At 39.2% G+C, this 22,747-nt stretch overlaps 1 protein-coding gene across 1 annotated transcript in view; it reads right to left on the reverse strand.

The window, feature by feature from the left end:
• Window positions 1-22,747, reverse strand: part of LOC127417860 (testican-1-like) — a 146,457-nt gene that overhangs the window by 23,972 nt on the left and 99,738 nt on the right. The window contains exon 6 of the mRNA XM_051658097.1: window positions 21,302-21,416. Within this exon, the coding sequence (XP_051514057.1) occupies window positions 21,302-21,416 (115 nt within the window). The remainder of the gene's footprint in view (window positions 1-21,301; window positions 21,417-22,747) is intronic.

Raw genomic sequence — 22,747 nt, forward strand, 5'->3', positions numbered from 1 at the left:
AAAATGATTTTTACGTGGCTCGTTGTACATATCACAGCAGTTTCCTGGTGAAATGAACACTAGAGGCGCTACAACACAAATCAAGAGTAAAACGGTAGATTATCAGTTCATAAACACTTACTTTTCATGCTCACACAATGTTAACTTAGGTTTAAGGTTTAGGGTAGGGAGGTCAGTTTTGTTGATTTAAAAACTTGATAGAGCATTAACCTTAAAAACCGTATCTGTTAACTACCACACCTGGAGTCGTGAGTTCGAATCCAGGGTGTGCTGAGTGACTCCAGCCAGGTCTCCTAAGCAACCAAATTGGCCCGGTTGCTAGGGAGGGTAGAGTCACATGGGGTAACCTCCTCGTGGTCGCTATAATGTGGTTCTCGCTCTCAGTGGGGCGCGTGGTGAGTTGAGCGTGGATGCTGCGGTGAATAGTGTGAGCCTCCACACGCACTACGTCTCCGTGGTAACGCGCTCAACAAGCCATGTGATAAGATGCACAGATTGATGGTCTCAGACGCGGAGGCAACTGAGATTCGTCCTCCACCACCCGGATTGAGGCGAGTCACTACGCCACCACGAGGACTTAGAGCGCATTGGGAATTGAGCATTCCAAATAAAAAATAAAAATAAAAAAAACTCATCTGTTTGGGAGAACATTTAACTCACTTTTAGCACATAATGAATCACATAGGGCTGGGTATTGTTAGCCACCTCACAATACGATACGTATCATATGTCACGATACGATATATTACGATACATCACAATATTTTTATTGCATTAGCACAAAACAATAAAAGACAAAAATAATTAAAATAAAAAAATTAGAACATTGTGCAGGAGAGGCTTGAAGCCAAAATGGCTTATAGAGATACCTCCCCTGTACAAAACAATAGACATAACAAAACAATATTACAATAGATAATATAAGGATAAATTAAGCTGTAGTAATGAATTAAAATGCAAGAATGATTAATCGATGAGCGAAATCTACTTAGAATACCAGTTGACTAAACTGTCTTTTTACAAATCAGTTCAATATGTTATTTCCATGTTCATTTATCATCTACTATCACTCCTAGGAATTTAATACAAGGAACCGGAGTTATTTCAGTGTTGTCTATGAATAATTTGGCTTTATCTGTACTTTTTATTTGTATTACAAAATATAATAAAATTATATATTTTTTTATATTAAGAGAAAGTTTGTTCATCTGAAACCATTTGGAGATAGATGATAGCTCTTCATTTACTTCTCGAATCAGTGTAATAAAGTTTTCATGTGAAACAACAAGACAAATAAAAGGAATTTCATTCATATAACTCAAAAACAACAGAGGTCCAAGGACGGGTCCCTGAGGAACCCCACAGAGTAGCTTAGCTCTATATGCTTATTAATAGATGCATACTGTTCTCTGTCCTTTATATAATCAACCAGGCATTTTAGAGCAACATCATGAAAGCCATATATTTGCAGTTTTGTAATAAGGATGTTGTGATCGACAATATCATGGTTCGATTTCCTTATGATTCACATGCCCTCAATTTCATTCCAATAAATATAGGTATATTTCAGTTATGTCCATTTTGCTTACAAATGAAAGAAATTCTCTCTCAGTTAATGTTTTTTATCAGTAGTTTTTCATCACTTTGGTTACATTTAGTTTTTAAAAATATACAAATTTCATGTATTAACAAATAAATATGATGTCAAAAAATTGCAAGTGCATGTGTATGTACAGTATATATACACACACTGTATCTGTATGTACTATATATATATATATATATATATATATACCATATCTGTGTGTGTATGTACATATATACATTGTATCTGTGTGTATGAACAGTATATATATACACACACACACACACGTATATACACTGTATCTGTGTGTATGTACAGTATATATATATGTATATATACCGTATCTCTGTGTGTATGTACAGTAAATATATATATATATATATATACACACTGTATCTGTGTGTATGTACTATATATATATATATACCATATCTGTGTATGTACATATATATGTATATATACTGTATCTGTGTGTTGTGTATGTACAGTATATATATAAAATTGTATGATGATTGTGCTATAATGCATTATACACTTTAAGACATAACTATAAATAGGTTAAATATTCTAATATATAATAACTAGTTACAATTATGTGTATTAATGTGTATTATGAGACATTATGAATACCTTTACAATGCACTATAAATATGGGCTTCACAGAAAGTGTTACAAATATTGATTTTGCAAAGCATCGTGATGTTGATTTGATCTTAATATCAGTTCTTCAATCTTAAGATTGATCTTTTACTCTATGCAGCAACTCTACAATGCGAGTAAATCACTGACATATGCATCCAAATTTCACGCTATGCGACTAGGGTTAATGTTTCAATTTCACTCGGCACATAAGGGATGTGCACAAATAATCGATTAATCGAGTACTCTTTCAGATTTAATTATTCGACCAGTAAAAACACTAAGAATATTTTCACAATGTACCTTGTTATTAGGTCCCCAGTATAGATTACAGCATTAGCTCAGTGCAAATTTCTTTCATATGTAAGCAAAATTAAGATTTTACTTGATATACCAATGTGGAATCAAATCAAAAATGGAAATCAAATTGAATCAAGAGCTTGTGAATGTTATGGAATCGAATCGGGAAATCTGTATCAATAGAAAGTAATAGTACAGTACTTTAACGGTAAAGGACTGTAAAAATGCTACAGTATTTTTTTTTTTAATTGGTTAACGAGTAGTTACCGTACAAAAACTACGTAAAAATATTTTAATACATTTAAAAAGACATGACATAAAAAACGAAAAAAATGTTGATGTAAAAATTATGATTTTCCCATATAATTAACGTTAAAAATTGTATTATGTTTAATAAGAGAGTACATGTACTATTTACGGTAAATTATTGTTAAAATTACGATAAAAAACAATAATCGGGCATTCCCAGAATTCCCTGCGTGACCCATCATATTTCATTATATTTGATGGGAATAGTTGTTTCTTCAGTTATGTACATTGGGGTGTTCTGTGTTATATTTAATGTAGTTTAGTGTTTACTGCATTATTTTAATGTCACATGTGTTACCCTGATGGTGTTTAGTGTTTGTGTGAGTGACACTGAGCACTGTCTCTACATGTTTATTAGTCATTGCTCCTGGAAGAGTCATTATTGATGAACTTCATGTCATCATATGCTCTTTAGTAATTACTATGGTGATAAACAATACATTATAAAGTAAAAAGCAGATTTTCACAGTTTCAGAAGGTTTCTGAAGAAGGTTTTACAGTTTATATCAAGTTTATCATTTCTGGCCAGCAGCCATACCACCCTGCAGCTCTCGCCTAGTTACCCACTGAAGCTAAGAAGGGATGAGTCTGATCAGTACCTGGATGGGAGACCTCCTGGGGAAAACAATTTTTTTTTTTACAGTGTAGCCAATACGACTCGTCACAGTCAGGTTTAATTATTCTCATTTCATTTTATAGAAAAGGGCAGCTTACAGATTCTTTAAAATGTCTCCTTTTGTGTTCCTCACTCTTCTTTCGGCTTCTATATTTGTCTATAAAAATTCAGTTCTCTGCGTTTTCCTCATAGAACTGAATGGGTAACTTTGATTACAGGGCTTTGCTTTCCACCCTGAGTGTGCGGGACCTCCTTGCTGACTGTATCAATGGCTGTACGATCAATCAAAATAAAATTGGAGGTTTGAAGGGTTTGATTTAATTAAATAAAGTATGTGCGCGCTGTAGAAAACAGTGTAGAAAACTGGATTTGAAATTTGAAGTCTTGATTATTTTTAACTAGGTTGTGACTCAGTTGTAGTTCTTGCAGTAAACATTCTGAATCTACTTGGCAACAATGGCTGTTTCTGTGAAATTATGGTTCCTCTGATGAAAATAAAAATGCACCTGTAAGCCATTTCTGAGCAAATACATAAATATTAAGACATATGTGAAATATGTATAATTTCTTTCAGCCATTAAATTCCAGTAACTGTTTATCAGATCTGGTCACCAGTTCCTCAGGCTTTGTGAACAGGTTCTTGTGCAGACAGATGGTTGAGTTAATTTGCTCTTATCTGAGGACTTTGACATACTGCAGCTGAGATTCTATTCCTGATGGAGGCTCGTCATGTTTGCATTTGTACGCCTGCAGCGCTGCTTAATTAAAATTAAACTGGGAGTCTGGCTAAAAGAATTAATCTCTTTAAATGAGCAGTTTCGGTAAATGCAAATCAAGACCTTTTTTTTGTTTGTATGTTCCGTATGGAATTCTAGCATACTAAAATACTGTGCTTAATACACTGTATACGCCCTACTATTTTTTAAAACAATAAGACATGAATGATTATGAATTATGCAACAATAAACATTTAAAACAGTAGTATGTTTCATGACCTCATCATGTTGCATTTACAGTAAGTGGCAGTCAGTTATCATCTTGGAAATAAACAGTATGTTGTCTTTGCACTATTAATAAAAAATATATATATATTTTTTATCAATTACAAATATATATATAATGCATATTTTGGCGAATGTGGTCATCTGGATATTTCATGCATACAGTAAATGTGCATACTGGGCACAGTATACATAGTATATACTACAGAATAGTACATTAGTGTGTTATTCCAAACATAGCCAGAGTGTGTGGATTTGTGTTTTTGGGCATATGTTGAGTGGGTGCTATCATTAAAACACACTCACACTCACACTCTCACTCACTCACACTCACTCACTCACTCACACTCTCTCTCTCTCTCTCTCTCTTCCACTGTTCTCTCTCTCTCTCTTTCTCTCTCTCTCTCTCTCTCTCTGAAACACAAGCATTAAGAGCAGAGGTGCCCAAACTAGGGCCTGCAGGTCAAAGCTGGCCCGTGTTGACCTTTGATTTGGCCCGCCTTGCCACAGATGACAAGAGGGGAAAAAATATGCCATTGATGCAGCTCTTTTTTGGGGGGATTTTCTCCCCAATTTGGAATGCCCAATTCCCAATGCGCTTTAAGTCCTCGTGGTGGCGTAGTGACTTGCCTCAATCCGGGTGGCGGAGGACGAATCTCAGTTGCCTCTGCGTCTGAGACTGTCAATCCGCGCATCTTATCACGTGGCTTGTTGAGCGCATTACCGCGGAGACCTAGCGCGTGTGGAGTCTTCACACTATTCTCCGCAGCATCCACGCTCAACTCACCACGTGCCCCACCGAGAGCGAGAACCACATTATAGCGACCACGAGGAGGTTACGCCATGTGACTCTACCCTCCCTAGCAACCGGGCCAATTTGGTTGCTTAGGAGACCTGGCTGGAGTCACTCAGCATGCTCTGGATTCAAACTAGCGAACTAGTGAACTCCAGGGGTGGTAGCCAACATCTTTTACCACTGAGCTACATTTCATATCCGTGTGAACGTGACCACTGAAGTGCTTGTTAAAGTCAGGTGAGGGAGCATTTCAATATAAACAACGGTTCCATTCATTCCAAACACCGCACAACATTACGACAAGCACTATAAGTAAACAGACCAGTACTCTAAAAAATTCCTTTTCTGCCCTGCCAGCTAGACAAAAACAGTAATGCATTAAACTAATTCTTCATATTTCATCTTCTTATTCTGACTAAAACCCATTTTAGGGTGTGTATAACATCTGTTGCAAGTTTTTTAAGATAAGACACATAAGATACAATGCCATATTTTGGCAGGTTCTTAATCATAATCATATTTTGGAGACAACAAAATTAATCGGCCTCTAAATATTTTAATTTGCAGAAATTTGCTTCATAGCTTTTATTTCCTTTCATAATGTCATGCATTTAGCCTTAATCCATCGCCTCTTAATAAAAGAAGCAAAAGTACAATTCAAGTTTTTGATATCTCAACAGGAAAACACTTTTTATGTCAAATAAATGTAATTTTACAGCATAGTTTAATTCAATAATCCTATTACATTTGGCAGTCCCAATAAATGGTAATACAGGACAATGTGTAACCTAGCCCTATGATAAGAAATATCTTTATTATCTTCTTTCACAAAACAAAACAATATCCTACTTGATAGTATTACATCATGCCGTTGTATCTTCATCTCACCAAAACAGCACAGAAGTACCATGTGTTCACTGTGAGGAGATGCACTGTTCTTAAAGAGACAGTAACCATGTTTTAAGAGACGCTTACATTTTTAGCAAACATTTTATTCAAAGTGACTCACAAATGAGAAGACACAACATACATAAAAATTATATTGAAATCAATGATGTGCATTGTGCAAGTATAGGACACTTGATGACTTTAATTTTAGAGTTCTGTGTGTTTTGCAGTATTAATATTTAATTTTAAAATAATACGGTTTGATATATGCAACGTTTACTTTTGGCCCACTTCCCTCAATCAAGTCTGATTTTTGGCCCTTCATAGGAAAAAGTTTGGGCACCTCTGATTAAGAGCATGTGAACATCAACAGGGATGTGTGTGTGTTCATGTTGTTCATGTGTTCACAGCTGGTGGGAAAACTTCCAGCAGATTTAAGAGTGAACAGGAAGGTTTGGAGAGTGATGATGAATGATACAATCAGATATTCAGTCATTCATCTTCTGTCAGAGTGGAGGATCTAAACTGAATTTAGTGAGGTTTATGCTGAAAACAAATATCAATGACGTGATCAAAATGACCCTGTTCCAATATAGCGCAGGCACACACACGAGATGCCTCTGCAGGCCACATGTGCGATTAGTGGTTTCATATGAGAGAGAGTGTTTAATTAATCTTACAGTGAAAGACAGAACAAGAGCGCGAGTGTGTGATTGAAACAGCTCTTACTTTAGTTATCGTTAAGTGCAGGAATAACAGAGGGAAACACTGATAATGAGGATCATTAATTAATTAGCTGCACGTTGCTTTTTGTCTCTTTTCACTTTCACGGTGTTGAACTTTGAGCCCTTTTTACTTCATTTAATCAAAATACACTGTATCCTACAGGGCTGCATGCTCTCTCTCTCTCTCTCTCTCTCTCTGTGTGTGTGTGTGTGTGTGTGTGTGTGTGAGATTTAAAGATGAGAAAAAGTGGCCCAGCTTTTCTGATAATTCAGAAAGTCAGGCAACAAAGCAAATTCAGGTTTACACGCACACACACACTTTCCAATAAGGAATTACATAAGCCGTGTGTGTTGGCAACATTGCATTATGGGTAATCAGAGTATAAAGTAGGATGTCCGGAGACAGAACACTTCTGTAAAGTAGAGGAGTCACCTTCAACACATGAATACACAAACAGATGAATCTATAAATGGATCAAAAGTATTGATACACTATTTTGGGAAAAGTATTGTGATATATATATCAATTTATAATTGTTATTCATTTCAGTCTGCTCTGAGCAGAAACAGTATTTATTTATTTATTTATTTTTTCCCAGTTCTGGCGTTCTGCTGCTTCCTTTCCATTTGGTAACTGGTTAGAAGGAAATTAAAGGACGGTTAATAGCATCTGTGCTAAGAGTGGGTGATATACTGTAGTTGCAGTGTATTATCAGCACAGAAATCATAACAAGCAAATCATACTGTATAAACTAACGTCTTTTCAATAAATGTATTCTTAATATTAAATATATAAATATTTCAAAAATACATCTGGCCATCTAAAATAAATTAATAGCCAAAATCTCTCTCTCCTGCATGCATGCACACACTGTTTGGGCGTGTCTGGATTAAACGTAATCTTATGCGGGCCGAATTATTATTATTATTATTTTTATTTTTGTTTTCTCCCCAAATTCAAATGTCTAAGTCCTCGTGGTGGCGTAGTGACTCGCCTCAATCCGGGTGGCGGAGGACGAATCTCAGTTGCCTCCACGTCTGAGACTGTCAATCCGTGCATCTTATCACGTGGCTTGATGAGAACGTTACCGCGGATATATAGCGTGTGTGGAGGCTCACGCTATTCTCCGCGGCATCCACGCACAACTCGCCACGCACCCCACTGAGAGCAAGAACCACATTTTACCCCATGTGACAACCCCAAGCAAGTACACCCCCCCCAATATATTCAAAACAACAAGTACACCCCCCCAATATATTCAAAACAACAAGTACACCCCCCCAATATATTCAAAACAAGCAAGTACACCCCCCCCAATATATTCAAAACAAGCAAGTACACCCCCCAATATATTCAAAACAAGCAAGTACACCCCCCCCCCCCCCAATGTTCAAGCCAAATCTACACCCTTGTGTTCAACTAAAAAGAGAGATGTCTAATTTGTTGGGCAACAAGAAGTGGTGATATTCTGAAAATGTAATGTGATAACCACTGATCTATATGTATAACTGGATTGCTCATGACGTCACAACAGTGAAGCTACTGCGCCACCATCTTTGTATTCACCAACATTCTGTTCTCCCTATGGGTCGTTTTTGGTGAGTAATTTTTACCCATCCAGTCACTTAAGTCTGCATATACAGCATCACAATGCAATCTTCCTATACATGTAATTAGTTATTTATTTGGACTCTCATTTCCCCCTGCTTATTCTAAGTGTGAGCGTGTTATGTTACTCTTTATCGCAGCAGCATCACCTTCAGCGGCGCACGTGTGACCTCAACAGAAACAAGTTTAAGAAACTGAGGTAATATATCAGCAGACATTTTCAAACATATGTTTGGCATGCTTTAAAGTGTTAATTCTGAATATATAATTATGTGGTGTAACTTCTGTTTACATTGAACATTCATTGTGGTTATTTTCTTAGGCTAAATGAATATTAGCTATGTAGCTAACGTTAGCTTAGGAAAATAACCACAATGATTAACAGTATAGCTCACCAAGTTAGCTTCTGGTCATGTTGGATATCTACTTACAGATCAACACCGGTGATACAACTGATGAATATAATGTGGGCTTGCATTAATGCTCTGTGTGTGATTTGTACTTTTTGCAGTGCAGGCCTGAACACGGCCCAACTCACGGGCATTATTAAATAATCATCACACGGAATGTTAGATAAATCCGGAATTGGTTTGCAACAGGAGGAAAAGGCTGTAAAGACAACTGTCAGCCTGGCTTCACTGAAGATAAGGTAAGAGAACAGACAACAATAGCTGAGTAAAAAAAGAATGTAATATCGGTTTTAATTTGCAGTGTAGATACTTTTGCAACATGCAGTATAACAATAGTCTTATAAAATGACTGTTTCAGATAGTGATAACCTTTACTGTTAATAGAAAAGTGGACCCAAAAATGTAAATTCTGTCATCATAAACTCAACCTCATGTCCTTCCAAATCCATGTGACTTTCTTTTGCAGAACTCAAAAGAAGGTATTTTTTACTCCATATAAGGAAATGAGCAAAACAGCTCATTATATGGATAAAAACATTCATTAAAATATCATCTTTTGTGTTCCACAGAAAAAGTCATACATGTTTGGAAGGACATGAGTGTGAGTAAATGATGACAGAATTTTCAGTTTTGGGTCAGCTATTCCTTTAAGTAATTCTGTCTGCCTGTTTACCTTTTGCAGCTGTGGAGGGAAACTGAAAATTGTTGGCACAGCATCTGGGCGAAGCCTGACTATTTGTTTAGATTACACTCTGTTATTGTCAATAATGATGACACTGATACTACTGCAAAGATGGGTGTATAATGGCACTTTTCCACTGCACGTTACAGTTCGACTCGACTTTGCTCGCTTTATTTTTCTGAGATTGCTTTTCCACTGCAGTTTAGTGCAGCCTCAACGTGGGTGGGATTATATGCTGATCGTCATAGTTGCGTCGCCCCATCCCGCTCTCGTTGGATCCTCTGCTCGGCTACTAACGAGAGGAACGTCTGCACCTTGTTTATTGACCACGGCGTGGTTTTGCGCACAGCCATTTCTTTTTACAATTCGAAATCGCGTGAACAAATGATACTGCTATCGCTGTTGCTAACTTTAAAACTAGCGGGTTGATGTCCTATGTCGCAAATCCAGTGACGCTGGTAGTGATGATTCTCTCTGACCAATCAGTGATCTGCAGGGTTTTGACGTCACATTTAGTATTGGCTCGGCTCGCTTGGAACCTCGACCGAGGTGGTACTAAAAAAAGTACCAGGTACCATCCACAGTGGAAAACCCCCAAAAAGCGAGCAGAGTCGAGCCGTACCGTGCAGTGGAAAAGCCACATAACAAAGTGTTAATGGGTAGAAAACAGACAAAAGATTGATGGTTAGAGGCATATCTTACTTTGGGCATATGGTTGAACGGCTTTTGCTGCAAAAGGCACGAGTGAATGGGCACTTAAAGAGTATTTGAGTAGATTTGATTCGTTTTGTAGACTATGTACACAATAAACAAAACAAAACAAAAAATGCTTGACATGTTCTTGGAAAAGTCTCTACGTGACCGATCATAGAGATGGAGTGTGCACCAGCTGAGTTTGCTAATAACAACGCACGCTGGTGTGTTCATGTTGACTGACCGTATCTGACTGAAGAATGTAACCGGAATTAGCTGTCTGGAGCTCCAGGTCACACCTACCAATGACGAGGACTAATGACAGTAAGAAGGTGTTTAGCAGACGGTCAGATGATTTCCTGAAAGTTCGCCCCGGTGAGCTGTTACGAACAACCAAAGCGAACCCAAAAACACCTTCTTATTGGACACATTTTGTGCTAAATGACGTTCAACACACGTTCATTCTTGGATTTCATAGGAATTATGCAGGGGCCTTAACACGGATATCAGCCCTGATAGACAGTAGTGTGAAATACTCCTGTACGCTGAGGTTAGCCAATCATATCAGAGATCATTTACACATGTGACACACTCTGTCAACGTGCAATGGCCCGTTTTTGGAAAAACATGAAACTAGGTAAAAAACTTGATTTTAGACTGCTTTGTGTTTTCCATTGTTTTAGATAAAACAAAGTCTTTGCTTTACAAATAATGTCAACGGTATCATGAAATTAAAACGATAAATGTTTTTATGCTCTTTAACCTCCTCCTGAGACCCGAGCGTAACTGCTACCATTAGAAATGCACCTTCGTTTATCCTAACTCCATATAAAGCCTCTGAAAGCCCATTAATTCTCAATGTGACAATGCACAGTGAATATAGGACTTCTAAAGTACAATAGCGCTGAAGTTCTCGCAGGAGGTCATCGCAGTAGTGTGCTGAATCGCGATAAATCGATAACGTTTTAAAAATGGCATAACGGATGAAACTAGAGACTCTACTCGTTTGACTCAAACAGGTTTCAATGTTAAAACTTTATGAGATTTCTTACCAGATGCACTTTTGTTGGCGTTCCTCCCAAAGACAAACTCCGCTGAGATCGGCACTATGTTGTTTTATCACATGACTCTGTGTGTCGAAAGTTTGACCCTTTACTGACAGCCCAGAGTCTCCTGAGATCAGTTGTTTTAAATGAATTAAAAATTATGCGTAGCGAAGAGCGAAGCCATAATACAACGTCAACGCATATGTAAGCGGGGTCGCACAAGGTTAATGTGGAGTGTCAAATCTATGTAGCTGCTGTCATTTCAAACTGGAGCTATACAACGAGAACTGTGTCTCTATAATATATACCTGTGTATATTTACACTGCAACTATATCACCGACACGGGGCACATAATGACACCTTTCATTTTACTTTAGTGCATAAAACTCAAAATGAGATTCTGGATCAATGGGACTCAAAGCGATAAAGCAGGTCATATACTATATAGTCTCAAATGTACAAAAAAGGAGATGTTAGGCAGAATGACAGCTTCAGTCACCGTTCGCTTTCATTGTAAGGAAAAAAAGATGCAATAAAATTGAATGGTGACTTAGACTAACATTCTGCTAACATATCTCCGTTTGTGTTTCACGGAAGAAAGGAAGCCATACAGGTTTGGAACAACATGAGGGTGAGTAAATGATGGCAGAATTAAAACATTTTGGGCGTACTATCCCTTTAAGACATTTAAAATAAGGATATAAAAATGTACTCCATAGTGAGAATGATCCAGGAACATATAAAACCATTAACACACACACAAAAGATCACTGACACACAAATAGCCATGGATGTAATTTTCTTCTGAAAGGCTCATATTGCTTTTTCTCCTCTAAGGCCCAATGAAGAAAGATGAGTGTGTGTGTGTGTGTGTGTGTGTGTGTGTGTTATATTGTGGTGTAAAGTGTGAAAAAACGATTCGTCAAAACATAATGAGTGAGTGTTCTTTGGCACACACACTCTCTCATCTTTCGACACTGTTTTCTCTCAGGTGATCCCTCTATTTTTCACTGTTTTTTCACGCTGTGAGTGAAAAATCTCTCTGTTTTCTTTTTAGATCATATTTCTCTCCCTCCACTCTTCCCCCCTGTTGCCCGCCATCCATACTTTCATCCTAACAAACCTGGCACTCATCTACACCCTCTACCACCTCTATACAACGAGTGCTAATATACCTGGGGATCTGTTAGCATTCATATTCATCTCAATGGCAGCTGCTCAGATGGAGCAGGCAGACCAGAAATTATGTGTCCTGCATGTTGTCATCTCTGCTCATAGGAACTCAGTTTTGAACCATTAAGCAGCAAATGCTGTCGGCTAACTGTTCCACATGAGAACCAACACCCTGTTCCTCTAGCAGGCGTTAAACGGCCTGAAAAGCCGAATCTAGCATCTTATTGGAGACCTTTGCACCTCTCAGTCTAAACTATGATGTGACTATACACGTTCAGTTCAATAGAGACAGAAGAATAAAGTTATGTTCTCCATCTAAACACTGAGAAAACCTCTGACACTGAGAGATAATTGATTTATCTGAATAAAGAACATAACAGTGAAATCACAGAGAGCAAGAAGACAACAGAGATAAAGATGACAAAAGCAGATGAGTAGGTCAAAAAGAAAGAGAGAGAGAGAAAGAGAGAAGAGGGTGAGAGACAATAAACGAAGAGAGGAAATGAAAAAATGACACAGTTTTATCAGTCACTCCCTCTGTGGTAATTGCTTTCTGATATATACGGCTCTTTTCCAATTAAAGATCGTGTCAGAAATCTGAAGTCATTAATATACAGACATCATAACATCCTGTCTGAGCGAACCTTCATCTCTTATCGAGAGAGAGAGACAGAAAGAACAGTGGAAGAGAGAGAGAGAGAGAGAGGGAGAGAGAGATAGATAGAGAGATAGAGAGATAACAGTGGAAGAAAGAGAGAGAGAAATAGAAAGAGCAGTGAAAGAGAGATAGATAGATAGATAGATAGATACAGACAGACAGACAGACAGATAGATAGATATAGAGATAGAGAGAGAACAGTGGAAGAGGGAGAGATAGATAGACAGAGAGAGAGAGAGAGAGATAGAGAGATTGAGAGAGAACAGTGGAAGAGAGAGAGAGATATATAGATAGATAGAGAGATAGAGAGAGAACAGTGGAAGAGGGAGAGATAGATAGACAGAGAGAGAGAGAGAGAGAGATAGAGAGATTGAGAGAGAACAGTGGAAGAGAGAGAGAGATATATAGATAGATAGAGAGATAGAGAGAGAACAGTGGAAGAGACAGAGATAGAGAGATAACAGTGGAAGAGAGAGATAGATAGAGAGATCGAGAGAGAACAGTGGAAGACAGAGAGATAGATAGATAGAGAGAAAGAGAGAGAACAGTGGAAAAGAGAGAGATAGATAAGAGAGTGAGAGAGATAGAGAGAGAGATAGATAGAGAGAGATGGAGATAGAGAGATAGTTCATTTTTATTTCATGCTCATATAAATGCTTTGGCAATACAATGTACAATTTGTCATGCCAATAAAGCTCATTTGAATTGAATTGAATTGAATTGATAGAGAGATAGAGATAGATAAGAGAGAGAGAGAGAGAGAGAGAACAGTGGAAGAGAGAGAGAGAGATAGAGATAGATAAGATATAGAGATAGAGACAACAGTGGAAGAAAGAGAGAGAGAGAGAGAGAGAGAGAGAGAGAGAGAGAGAGAGAGAGAGAGAGAGAGAACAGTGGAAGAGAGAGAGAGAGATAGAGATAGATAAGATATAGAGATAGAGACAACAGTGGAAGAGAGAGAGAGAGAGAGAGAGAGAGAGAGAGAGAGATAGAGAGATAAGATATAGAGATAGAGACAACAGTGGAAGAGAGAGAGAGAGAGAGAGAGACAGAGAGAAAGAGAGATAGAGAGAGAACAGTGGAAGAGAGAGAGATAGAGATAGATAAGATATAGAGATAGAGACAACAGTGGAAGAGAGAGAGAGAGAGAGAGAGAGAGAGAGAGAGAGAGAGAGAGAGAGAGATAAGATATAGAGATAGAGACAACAGTGGAAGAGAGAGAGAGAGATAAGAGAGAGAGAGAGAACAGTGGAAGAGAGAGAGAGACAGAGAGAAAGAGAAAGAGAGATATAGAGAGAGAACAGTGGAAGAGAGAGAGAGATAGAGATAGATAAGATATAGAGATAGAGACAACAGTGGAAGAGAGAGAGAGAGAGAACAGTGGAAGACAGAGAGAGACAGAGAGAAAGAGAAAGCGATATAGAGAGAGAACAGTGGAAGAGAGAGAGAGAGAGAGAGATAAGAGAGAGAGAGAGAGAATCGGATCTAATGGGGATGCCTTTGGGAAATAAACACAAACACAATTGAGGTCATGAATCTAAATCACACACACACACACACACACACACACACACACACACATGCATGCACATACACAACAAACCCTTAAAATATTCTGATGTGTCATACATGCACAAACCAACAGGAAAATGTTTTTACGCAGAGATAGCTTATTCACGTCTCAATCGACTTAATGGAGTTCCTAGTGATTTTTCATATAAGTATCAACTTTGTCTTTGTCAAACTGGGATTTAAGGAAGTTGAATTATAATGGGATGAAATTCACATGACTGTTTTTAAGTTTATTTTTAAATAATTCATTAGATTTTTCAGTATAACATGAAACATGTTCTCATACTATCATATGCATAACAAAGGGTGTATTTCCAGAAACATTACACTGTAAGAAAACATTGAAAGATTTACTCGATTATTGTAGTTTTTTGGGCTTAGCAACTTTAAGGAACACAAGTAATGCATCTCAGTGCAGCTTCTCTATTACAACATACTTAATCCAACCAACAAGCACAGCAGCGAGTTAGATTAATACATTCATTTCAGTTCAGACTGACCTGTGAACGATGTTTATGTGGTTCAGTGCATTTACATTATATTGCACTGGAGCGTGAATATATGGTTGCATTGTTCAGCCATTTGGATAGTTTTATTTACATTGTTGTTGATTTTGTTGTCATGGTAGGAAAGTTGTTGTTTCGCAATGTCAGGATGAGTTTTTTCCTCTAATAAAATTGTTAACCACGTCATGATTTATGTACCAAGTTTTGTGGTCTGTGCGTGACATTTTAAAATACTTGCTATTATCTGCCTTACGGAAACTTGGATGTCTGCGGAGATTCCAGACTCAGCCATTGAACCCGCGGGGTTCTCCGTGCACCGAGCGGACAGAGCGAAAGACCTCTCAGGTAAAAGCAGAGGAGGTGGTGTATGTTTTATGATCAACAAATCCTGGTGTGATCAGAGGAACGTACATTCTATCAAGTCTTTCTGCTCTCCTGATCTGGAATTTCTTATGCTTCTGTGTCGACCATTCTGGCTACCGAGGGAATTCACAGCAGTCATTATCACTGCTGTGTACATCCCCCCACAAGCCGACACAGACCGGGCATACAAGGAACTGTATGGGAGTATAAGTGAGCAGGAAACCGCGCACCCTGAGGCCGCGTTCATTGTGACCGGGGACTTTAATAAAGCCAGTTTAAAATCAGTCACACCAAAATACCACCAGCACATTAGTTTCAACACATGAGGGGACCGGGTTTTGGACCATTGCTACTCTCCCTTCCGGGATGGCTACAAATCTCTCCCCCGCCCACCATTTGGCAAATCGGACCACTCTTCCATTTTGCTTCTGCCCGCTTACAGGCAGAAACTGAAACAGGAAGCACCCGCCCTCAGAACGATCCAGTGCTGGTCCGACCAATCAGACTCTGTGCTACAAGACTGTTTTGATCACACGGACTGGGAGATGTTCCGGTCCGCCTCTGATGACGACATCGAGCTTTACGCTGATAGCGTAATGTGTTTCATCAGAACGTGCGTAGAGGACGTGGTTCCGACCAGAACAATACAGATCTATCCGAATCAGAAACCATGGATCAATAGCGATGTTCGCGCGGCACTTAATGTGCGGACCTCCACTTTTAATTCCGGGAACACGGAGGAGCATAAACAAGCCAGTTATGCCCTCCGAAAAACATCAGAACCGCAAAACATCAGTACAGGAGCATGATTGAAGGACAGTTTAACACCACCAACTCTAGAAGCATGTGGCAGGGAATTAACATCATCACAGACTTTAAAGGGAATAAAAACTCCGCCATGAACACCGCTGCCTCTCTCCCGGATGAGCTAAATGCTTTTTATGCTCGTTTTGAGGAAAATAACACCGCCCTCGCGGAGAGAGCTCTCGTGGCCGAAGCTACAGAGGTTAGTTCACTCTCCGTCTCTGTAGCGGATGTAACCCGATCCTTCCGACAGGTGAATATCCGCAAAGCCGTGGGCCCAGACGGCATTCCGGGCCGCATCATCCGAGTGTGCGCGAACCAGCTGGCTGGTGTTTTTACTGACATTTTCAACCTTTCCCTCTCTTTGTCTGTAGTCCCCACATGCTTTAAAACATCCACCATTGTGCCTGTTCCAAAGCAATCAAAAATAATTTGCTTAAATGACTGGCGTCCTGTTGCTCTGACCCCCATCATCAGCAAATGCTTTGAGAGACTAATCAGAGATTACATCTGCTCTGTGCTGCCTCCATCACTGGACCCATTGCAGTTTGCTTACCGCAACAACCGCTCCACTGATGATGCCATTGCATCTACAATACACACTGCTCTCTCCCATCTGGAAAAAAAGAACACTTATGTGAGAATGCTGTTTGTAGACTACAGCTCAGCATTCAACACCATAGTGCCCTCCAAGCTAGATGAGAAACTCCGGGCTCTGGGCTTAAACAGCTCGCTGTGCAGCTGGATCCTGGACTTCCTGTCATGCAGACGCCAGGTGGTTAGAATAAGCAGCAACATCTCCTCATCACTGACCCTCAACACTGGAGCCCCACAGGGCTGTGTTCTCAGCCCACTCCTGTATTCCTTGTACACACATGACTGTGTGGCAACACATAGCTCCAATGCCATCAAGTTTGCTGATGACATGACGGTGGTAGGTCTGATCACTGACAATGATGAAACAGCCTACAGAGAGGAGGTGCACACTCTGACACACTGGTGTCAGGAGCACAACCTCTCCCTCAACGTCAGTAAGACAAAGGAGCTTGTGGTGGACTTCAGAAGAAAAGACAGAGAACACAGTCCCATCACCATCAATAGAGCACCAGTGGAGAGAGTCAGCAGCTTCAAGTTCCTGGGTGTCCACATCACTGAGGAACTCACATGGTCCATCCACACTGAAGCTGTTGTGAAGAAGGCTCATCAGCGCCTCTTCTTCCTGAGACGGCTGAGGAAGTTCGGAATGAACCGCCACATCCTCACACGGTTCTACACCTGCACTGTAGAGAGCATCCTGACTGGCTGCATCTCCGCCTGGTACGGCAATAGCACCGCCCACAACCGCAAAGCACTGCAAAGGGTGGTGCGAACTGCCAGACACATCATCAGAGGTGAGCTTCCCTCCCTCCAGGAAATATATACAAGGTGTGTGGAAAAAAGCTCGGAGGATCATCAGAGACTCCAGCCACCCGAGCCATGGGCTGTTCTCACTGCTACCATCAGGCAGGCGGTATCGCAGCATCAGGACCCGCACCAGCCGACTCCATGACAGCTTCTTCCCCCAAGCAATCAGACTTCTGAACTCTTGATCTCCCACGATCAAAATACATCAGCACTGCACTTTATTACTCTTACTCTTATATCTCACACCGGACTGTCATAAATTATATTATTATTATATTATATTCTCTCTTAACAACTGACTATCAACCGACAGCCTGAATGTCAATACAGTACAATACTGTACATTCTATATATACTATATATACTTTTTTATATATTTTTATTTTTTATTTTTATTGAATAATGTGTATCTATATAGTGCATATTGTATACTGTACAGTGTATGTTATTATTTGTATATTGTTGTGTGTAATTATGTGTATATCAGATGTTTAAATTGTGTTGTGTTAATTTGATGTTATTGTAAATTGGTATATGTCTCATCACTGTCACGACTGCTATGTTGATCGGAACTGCACCCAAGAATTTCACACACCATTGCACTTGTGTATATGGCTGTGTGACAATAAAGTGATTTGATTTGATTTGATTTGGTGTACAGTGTTACGGTTAGTAAGTACAGATGTGGTTAGTAAGTGATTTCATCACAGTAAAATCATGTTAACACACATATTGTTTATGTGTCTATACTTTTGTAACAGTGAGTATTTTAATGTTTACAGATTGACCCCATTGACTTCCATTGTAAGTGTCTCACTGGAACACACATTTGTGCTTTTATTAAAGAGTCAAAATAAATATTTTGATGGCTATGCTAATTTCATATATTTATTTGAAATTCTGAATTTTGCACAACCCTGACAGCAAGGCTTGGATTTACTAAAGGTTTGCGTGTATAGAAACATGTTAAACAAGGTCAGAGCTGATCTATCAAAGTAGTCTTATAAGAACTGCATCTTTCAGATGCGCAAACTAGCATGTCTTTGCAATTTTTGCATGTTTCCCTGAATGAATATGCAATTTAGAGGCATGCCTGCAAATGCACATAATAAAGGGCGGTGTCTATGCAAATTAAATTGCACCCCAAAAGTGTTTTATCAAGCCTGAAAGTGATTTCAGAAACAAACACACACACACCCTCCTGACTGAGCTCACGTCCATCAAGAGGGTAGGGGACCTGCAGGCGTTCTCTGTCAGCGACACGTGCCTGGAGTTCGGTCCGGAATACTCTCACGTGGTCCTGAGGCCCCGACCGAGCTATATGCCCAAGGTTCCCACGACCCCGTTTAAGGATCAGGTGGTGAACCTGCAAGCGAAGCTGCCCCAGGAGGAGGCAGACTCAGCCTTTTCGTTGCTGTGTCCGGTGTGTGCTTTGCGCATCTACTTGGATCGCACGCAGAGCTTTAGAGGCTCTGAGCAGCTCTATGTCTGCTTCGGACTACAGCGGAATGGGAGCGCTGTCTTCAAACAGAGGATCGCCACTGGGTCGTTGACGCCATCGCTTTGGCATACCATGCCCAGGACGTGCCGCCCCGACCAATGGCGCCTCTTTGGCAGACATTGGTAGAGCAGCGGGCTGGGCAACACCCAATACCTTCGCGAGGTTCCTCAATCTCTGGGTTGAGCCGGTTCGTCCCGTGTGTTGTCAGGTATGAACAGGTAAGTTGGCGGGACAACTGGCCGGGTGTACCGCTTGCGTATAGCGCCTTTCCTCTCCTGGAGGGGGAGATGTGCGCTTGTTACCCCCCAGCCCTGTTCACGACGTCGTGGACCCTGGATGTCCTTCCTCCTCAGCCCTGTGGCAGGCGATTTCATTTTAGGTATAAGAAGTTATAAGCAAAAATATGCTTTAATGGTAGTCGTGACCACTAGGTGGCACTGTGCCGAAACTGTGCAGGTACCCTCAGGTCATGGTTGTCATAACACACACCAAGTTTGGTGTGAATACGCTAAAGCGTTGCGGAGATATAGCGTCCAATTTGGCGTGCTCTACGTCGAATTTGTTTGCATGTTATTCGAGAACCATTTGACTAATCAACTTGAATTCCATAACGTCAGCCTGGTCTGAAGATGATCTGATTCAATTTTCGTGCAAATCGGACGAACGGTCTAGGAGAAATTCGAAAAAGTAGGTTTTTCGAAAAATTCGAAATGGCGGAAAAATGTTCAAGACGAAAATTAGGACATAGGGTGCAATCGATTCGTCTCAAGCCAAGGAATCAGAGGAAAAATTTTTTTCTAGCACTTACGGTTCAAAAGTTATTAGCATAAACGCGTGTGAAATTTTGGGCAGTTGGTGGCGCTAGTGGGTTTGAGTCAAATTTGCTCCAGTTAATGTTCAAACTGTTCTCTATCTGTGTGCCAAATTTCACAACTTTCCCGCATACGGTTCTATGGGCGGCAATAGACTCAATGGTGGAATAATAATAATAATAATAATAATAATAAAAAGAACACTAACGATTACAATAGGTGCCTACATACTTTCAGCACTTGGCCACTAATTAGTGGAATTTTCAAAACTACATAAACCTGTATTGTGCAATTTCATGTCCCAGGGATTGATTTTTAGAAAAATAAATAAAAATAATGATAATAATAATAATAATAAAAACTTTTGTCTTTTAGTTATATGAATGCTACAATAAATCTGATTTTGGTACTTTTTAAATTGCCTTTTATGTTTAGATTTGACTGTCGTAGCCATGTCCCAGACTTTCAATATAAAACCATGAAAATCCATTATAAAAATAAAAAATTATTACACGTTTAAAACTACGACCATCTAAACAAAGAGTGAAATAAATGTAAAACATTTCAGTATTTATTGTATGGAAATTATTTCTATCAATGTTTCAAATCTTAAAGCTGTCCCACAGTTGTGGCGTCATTTCCGCCACACCAAACAATGTTTATAAAGTTTGAGCAAAAGTTAGCGTACTTGATAACCAAGTGCACAAAAGTGTGGTGCAAATTTTCATCACAAAAACTGACATAAATCTCTTGTGATGCATGCCACAGTAGACAAGTTTAAAAAACTACTGAGAGTGTGAAAATGTTTTAAGAAGACAGTACTTTCTAAAAGTCCACAGTGCTAAAAGTGCCCGAAGTTGAAGAAACACCCAAATATGAATGCCTAAAATACTGTAATGTCGCTTACAGTATGCTGTCTGTTGCACCTTGTGAGTTCAGATGTCATGATTTCCACACTGGCAGCTACTCTCAGATGTTGAAGAAAGTCTTTTGGCATCATATTAAATACAAAGTCTGAATAAACTGATCTGATTCATTCACTTGCAAAATCAAAGTGCGAACAGTCGGTCCTAAAGGCTGAATTTAAAAAACAAATCATATTTCTGTGCAGTGTGAGGACAACTCTTCCAATTCTCCAGGTTTAATCGACGTTCAGTTGAGACAGTGACAGGTCCTTTAAAGGTCCTAACAAACAGGAAATGACTCACCATGTGTCTCTGTGTGTGGTTTGATGACTTCCTGTGCAGGCAGGCAGGGACAGGCACCCTCACACTTCACTGAGATCCTCTTACCAGCGCTACACGCCTGGAAATCCAGTTTACACTGTGGAGAAAACAAAGAGTAGTGATGTCAGACATTTAGGTACTTCGGTATCAAGTCGATACTAAAATAAAAAAAGATGTAATGATACCAGTGTTTCTGCAGTACCGGTAGTACCGAGCACCAACCCGCACGCTATCCGACTGACACATGGCTGCCTTCATATGTTCACACGCTTATGAGCACGTGTCATCACTCCTTTTACACTGAATTAATCAAATTAAAATTGTGATATGTCCTAGTGTGATTATTAAACCACAAATAAATGTGATTTAATTACATAAATATCCAATCTGCATGTACTACGCACTGCAAAGTGAATGTGTGAAGCCGCTCATATGCTGAAAATAAATGTTTTGAGTATTGTGCACTGTGCTTGTAGTAGATGACAGAAAAGAGCGCTCATTCACTTTGATGCACACTATATATTTATTTAATTAAATTGCCGCATTTTGAGTGTCAGTAATCACACTGGATCATATAACCTGGGTCATGAGTGGTGGTGGTGTAGTGGGCTAAAGCACAGAACTGGTAATCAGAAGGTTGCTGGTTCAATCCCCACAGCCACCACCATTGTGTCCTTGAGCAAGGCACTTAACTCCAGGTTGCTCCAGGTGGATTGTCCCTGTAATAAGTGCACTATAAGTCGCTTTGGATATAAGCATCTGCCAAATGCATAAATGTAAATAACCAACGTCTTATCTGGAAGTGTGAAACTACCATCAAACACACAGAACCTAAAATGCATTCATGTCAAAATAAAAGTTTGATTCAAAATAAAAGCTCAAAGCATGAAGTTTAAGAAATGGTGACTAAAATATATTACTAGGGTTTATTTAAATGAATTTTATTATTATTATCATTATTATTATTGATCCTATATCATACAAGCAAGTGTGCTGTTGTACAGAATAGAAGTTTCATCAATGTTTTCATTATCTTTTGTGCAGCACTTTCGAATAGAATCGAAATAAAACCAATGTTGTGAGGATATTTACTAAAGCACTTCATAAAAAAAATCATTTTAATTTGATTCAAGTTTGGATTCAATTGATTAGATACAATTTTTAAGATGAAATTGAATGACACTTTAAAACATGGAATTCAGAAGAAAATGGAAAACGTAATATTTGTGGAAAAAGAACTAAATAGAATTTAGGAAACAAAAAAACTTGAAGCAATTGAGAAACACTCATTTTATTATTTACATTGAAATGTAACATTTTAAAAGGCTAAAAGAGTGTGTTCAAAAGCAAATGCATTTTTTTTTTTTCTGTGGTTTCGAAATCGTGAAATTTTACTGGTATCGGCACTGACTCTGAAATGTTTGTATC

The sequence above is a fragment of the Myxocyprinus asiaticus genome, chromosome 27, assembly GCF_019703515.2.
Source record: "Myxocyprinus asiaticus isolate MX2 ecotype Aquarium Trade chromosome 27, UBuf_Myxa_2, whole genome shotgun sequence".
In the NCBI taxonomy this organism is placed as follows: domain Eukaryota; kingdom Metazoa; phylum Chordata; class Actinopteri; order Cypriniformes; family Catostomidae; genus Myxocyprinus; species Myxocyprinus asiaticus.